The sequence below is a fragment of the Boleophthalmus pectinirostris genome, unplaced genomic scaffold (assembly GCF_026225935.1).
Source record: "Boleophthalmus pectinirostris isolate CB_2022bp ecotype Guang Dong unplaced genomic scaffold, ASM2622593v1 HiC_scaffold_22, whole genome shotgun sequence".
Classification (NCBI taxonomy): domain Eukaryota; kingdom Metazoa; phylum Chordata; class Actinopteri; order Gobiiformes; family Gobiidae; genus Boleophthalmus; species Boleophthalmus pectinirostris.
The window spans coordinates 42,738,484-42,743,599 of NW_026571190.1; the positions used below are offsets into that span (position 1 = coordinate 42,738,484).

Genomic DNA, 5,116 nt, shown 5'->3' on the forward strand with positions numbered 1-5,116 from the left:
GTGTAGTTTGCATGTTCTGCGTGTGTGTGTGTGTGTGTAGTTTGTGTAGTTTGCATGTTCTGCGTGTGTGTGTAGTTTGTGTAGTTTGCATGTTCTGCGTGTGTGTGTAGTTTGTGTAGTTTGCATGTTCTGCATGTGTGTGTGTGTGTGTAGTTTGTGTAGTTTGCATGTTCTGCGTGTGTGTGTGTAGTTTGTGTAGTTTGCATGTTCTGTGTGTGTGTGTGTAGTTTGTGTAGTTTGCATGTTCTGCGTGTGTGTGTGTAGTTTGTGTAGTTTGCATGTTCTGCGTGTGTGTGTAGTTTGTGTAGTTTGCATGTTCTGCGTGTGTGTGTAGTTTGTGTAGTTTGCATGTTCTGCGTGTGTGTGTTGCAGAAGCTGCTGAGCCGTGTGAGTTTGGGTCGTGTGGCTCTGAGCTGCAGCTTCAGCTCCAGCGGGGACCTGGTGGCTCTCGGCCTCGACCACGGCGAGGTCCTCGTCCTGACCACCCACAACCTGCAGCTGTGGGGCCGCCGCCGGGACCGCAGCGGAGCCATACAGGCGCTCAGGTGAGACCGTACAGGCGCTCAGGTGAGACCGTACAGGCGCTCAGGTGACACCGTACAGGCGCTCAGGTGAGACCGTACAGGCGCTCAGGTGAGACCGTACAGGCGCTCAGGTGAGACCGTACAGGCGCTCAGGTGACACCGTACAGGCGCTCAGGTGACACCGTACAGGCGCTCAGGTGAGACCGTACAGGCGCTCAGGTGACACCGTACAGGCGCTCAGGTGAGACTGTACAGGTGAGAGCTGTTCAGCTGGTCTTTGGTCTCTGGTCTGATCTGATCCTTGGTCTGATCCTTGGTCTGATCCTTGGTCTGGTCTCTGGTCTAGGTTCAGTCCGGACGACAGGTTCTTGGCCGTCGGGTTCTTGGATCCTCTGGTGGATTTCTACGACCTGAGTCTGGGTCCTGGTCTGAAGGTCCTGGGTCCTGGACCCAGTCCTGGTCTGAAGAGTCCTGGTCCTCCAGTCCTAGTCCTGGTCCTAGTCCTGGTCTAGTCCTGGTCTAGTCCTGGTCCTAGTCCTAGTCCTGGTCTAGTCCTGGTCTAGTCCTGGTCTAGTCCTGGTCTAGTCCTGGTCTGGTCTAGTCCTGGTCTAGTCCTGGTCTAGTCCTGGTCTAGTCCTGGTCTAGTCCTGGTCTAGTCCTGGTCCAGTCCTGGTCTGGTCTAGTCCTGGTCTAGTCCTGGTCTAGTCCTGGTCCAGTCCTGGTCCAGTCCTGGTCTGGTCTAGTCCTGGTCTAGTCCTGGTTCAGTCCTGGTCTCTGTTCTGTTGGCAGGTGTGCACCGGCGCCCTCTGTCGACAGGTGCTGCAGGTGCCGAGTGGGCGACAGGTGCTCGGCGGCGTCAGGGTCACGTGGGCGACTTGGACCAGGTGAGTCTCTCGTCCCTCGGACTCGACTCGCAGACGGAAAGGTCTGGACGGTGTCTGAGTCATCTAGAGATCTCTCCTGGAGTTTCCTCACTGGGACGCTCTGCAGGGGGAGTGGGTCAGCACAGAGAGGACAGATGGATCGAAACGTTTGTGTTTTTGTGCAGCGTCGTCGGGGAGGAGGTGCAGGGGGCGTGGCCTCCAGCCCCAGAGGTCACAGAGGTCACAGAGGTCACAGAGGTCACCGAGGTCACGACCCTGAGCGCGTCTCACTCCGGAGTCTCTGTGGCGACCGGAGACGATCGAGGACTCGTCCACCTGTACGGCTTCCCCCCACAACAGGTGCGGTCCTGTCTGATCCTCTGGTCTAGTCCTGGTTTAGACCTGGTTTAGTCCTGGTTTAGTCCTGGTTTAGTCCTGGTTTAGTCCTGGTTAGTCCTGGTTTAGACCTGGTTTAGTCCTGGTTTAGTCCTGGTTTAGTCCTGGTTTAGTCCTGGTTTAGTCCTGGTTTAGACCTGGTTTAGTCCTGGTTTAGACCTGGTTTAGTCCTGGTTTAGTCCTGGTTTAGCTGGTTTAGACCTGGTTTAGTCCTGGTTTAGACCTGGTTTAGTCCTGGTTTAGTCCTGGTTTAGACCTGGTTTAGTCCTGGTTTAGTCCTGGTTTAGACCTGGTTTAGTCCTGGTTTAGACCTGGTTTAGTCCTGGTTTAGTCCTGGTTTAGACCTGGTTTAGTCCTGGTTTAGTCCTGGTTTAGTCCTGGTTTAGTCCTGGTTTAGTCCTGGTTTAGTCCTGGTTTAGTCCTGGTTTAGACCTGGTTTAGTCCTGGTTTAGTCCTGGTTTAGACCTGGTTTAGTCCTGGTTTAGTTTAGTCCTGGTTTAGTCCTGGTTTAGTCCTGGTTTAGACCTGGTTTAGTCCTGGTTTTAGTCCTGGTTTAGTCCTGGTTTAGTCCTGGTTTAGTCCTGGTTTAGTCCTGGTTTAGTCCTGGTTTAGTCCTGGTTTAGTCTTGATCCGCCCTTAAAATTCCAGAACATTCAAACTCGCCCGTTTCAGGGACTGTTTTCCGTATCCGTCGGTGCTGGAGTCTGTGTCCACATATAAACGTATCGTCTTTATTAACTGGACGGAGATAAGATTTTATTCACACTCATAATGTTTGTTAATTATACGTGATTTTACTTTATTAAGGGAAAAAAACCTGAGGTGTTTAATGTTTGTGTTAATAGATTTAAACCTCATTAAACACAAATGTGTTGCAGTTGTACTTAATTCACAAACACTTAATACAAATTCTAACTTAATACACTTTAACATCAAATAAATGATAAAAAGCAAAATGTGACGTGTGAAAACAGTGAAGATGAGCAGCTGCAGCAGGAGCTGAATGTGAATTGAAACTTTGACATTTACCGCTGCAGCTCCTGGTGTGAATTCGGGGTTAACGAAGCGTCGTCTTCGTCTGGAGAACGAAGCCCCAGAGTCTGAAGCGCCGAGATCGTTCACAAGTCCCCAATACGATACAAATCGATACGATACGGTTCAATAAAATCTTCTGACCAGAGGGACCAGAGTTTGGTGTTTGGTCCAGAGTCAAGTGACCGAGACCGGCTCTTTTTTTAAAGTCTCAGTCCCTTTGATTTAGTGCAGATCTGAGTGCGACTGAAACGTCCACACCAACAAAAAAACAATAAAAAACACCAACAAAAAAACAACAAAAAACACCAACAAAAAACAATAAAAAACACCAACAAAAAACAATAAAAAACAACAAAAAAACAACAAAAAAACAATAAAAAACAACAAAAAACACCAACAAAAAAACAATAAAAACCAAAACAAACACATGTACCACCTGCTGCTGTCATGTACCTCACTGTCTGCTCTGTCTGCTCCTGTCTGCTCCTGTCTGCTCCTGTCTGCACCTGTCTGCTCCTGTCTGCTCCTGTCTGCTCCTGTCTGCACCTGTCTGCTCCTGTCTGCTCCTGTCTGCTCCTGTCTGCACCTGTCTGCTCCTGTCTGCTCCTGCTCCTGTCTGCACCTGTCTGCTCCTGTCTGCTCCTGTCTGCACCTGTCTGCTCCTGTCTGCTCCTGTCTGCACCTGTCTGCTCCTGTCTGCACCTGTCTGCTCCTGTCTGCACCTGTCTGCTCCTGTCTGCACCTGTCTGCACCTGTCTGCTCCTGTCTGCTCCTGTCTGCTCCTGTCTGCACCTGTCTGCTCCTGTCGCAGGGCTCCTGTCGGGCGTCTGGAGGTCACTCTGGGCGCGTGCGCTCGGTCAAGTTCTCGTGTGGAGACCGACTCGTGGTGAGCGCCGGAGCCACGGACGGAAGGTGAGAAGAGCCAAAGAATCGAGAATCACACACCAACCGATACTCAGACCGATATCCACACTCAGACCAAATAATTATCATGGTATCTGTATCGAGTATCGGTTTGTGTCTCAGAGCCGATATTTCTGATTGAAGTTCCTGAGCTCAAAATAATTCAGTTGCTGTTTTATTGTCTGAGAATCAGGAAGTGTGTGTCAGCATGCTAGTTGTTGCTCATCGTTCTCTGTCTCACCTTTGACCTTTGACCCTTTCAGTGTGATGCTCTGGAGGTGTGTGTGAGCAGCTCCCGGGGGCCACAGTCCGGGTCCCAGTCCCAGTCCGGGTCCCAGTCCGGGTCCCAGTCCGGGTCCCAGTCCGGGTCCCAGTCCGGGTCCCAGTCCAGGTCTGGGTTCTTATTCTCGGCAACATCTGAAAAAGTCGACCACATCTGGAGCTTCGTTTCTGTTCAAGACAAAACCTTTCCCCGGACTAAACCAGGACTAAACCAGGACTAAAACAGAACTAAACCAGGACTGAACCAGGACTAGACCAGGACTAGACCAGGACTAGACCAGAACTGAACCAGGACTAGACCAGGACTAGACCAGGACTGAACCAGGACTAGACCAGGACTGAACCAGGTCTGAACCAGGACTAGACCAGGACTGAACCAGGTCGAGTCCAGGTAGAGGAGGGAAGTACTGAAGTACTCAGTTACATTTACTTAAGGAACTTTTAAACTTTTGGAGTAACTTTAAATGCTGTACGTTTACACCAACTTGAGTTATATTTGATTTAAGTAACAGTACTTGAGTATTGTACAGAGTAAAAGTACTTTTACTCGAGTAACTGTGGTCCTTCCTCCTGCTTTGAGTCTGAGGTACAAAAGCTCCGGTCCGGTCCGGGTCCGGGTCCGGGTCCGGGTCCGGGTCTTGTGGTTTAGTCGAGTTTGTGTCTAGTGGAAAAATAAAAGTCGATTTTTGGAGCCAAAGACGTTTTTGTTTTTCACACACACAACACAATCACACACACACACACACACACACACACAACACACACACACACACAGACACACACACACACAAACACACACACACACACACACACACACACACACACACAATACAACACACACAACACACACACAGACACACACACACACACACACACACACACACACACACACACACACACACACACACACACACACACACACACACACACACACACACACAGACACACACACACAGCACACACACACACACACACACACACACACACACACACACAGACACACACACACACACACACACACACACAACACACACACACACACACACACACACACACACACACACAACACACACACACACACACACACACACAACACACACACAGAGAGAGAGG

At 50.2% G+C, this 5,116-nt stretch overlaps 1 protein-coding gene across 1 annotated transcript in view; it reads left to right on the plus strand.

The window, feature by feature from the left end:
- Positions 1-4,687, plus strand: part of LOC110173978 (echinoderm microtubule-associated protein-like 6) — a 43,978-nt gene extending 39,291 nt beyond the window's left edge. The window contains exons 36-41 of the mRNA XM_055158533.1: positions 373-545; positions 871-958; positions 1,314-1,408; positions 1,573-1,747; positions 3,630-3,730; positions 3,985-4,687. Coding sequence (XP_055014508.1) covers positions 373-545; positions 871-958; positions 1,314-1,408; positions 1,573-1,747; positions 3,630-3,730; positions 3,985-4,009 — 657 coding nt within the window. The 3' untranslated portion in view covers positions 4,010-4,687. The remainder of the gene's footprint in view (positions 1-372; positions 546-870; positions 959-1,313; positions 1,409-1,572; positions 1,748-3,629; positions 3,731-3,984) is intronic.
- Positions 4,688-5,116: the final 429 nt, after the last annotated feature.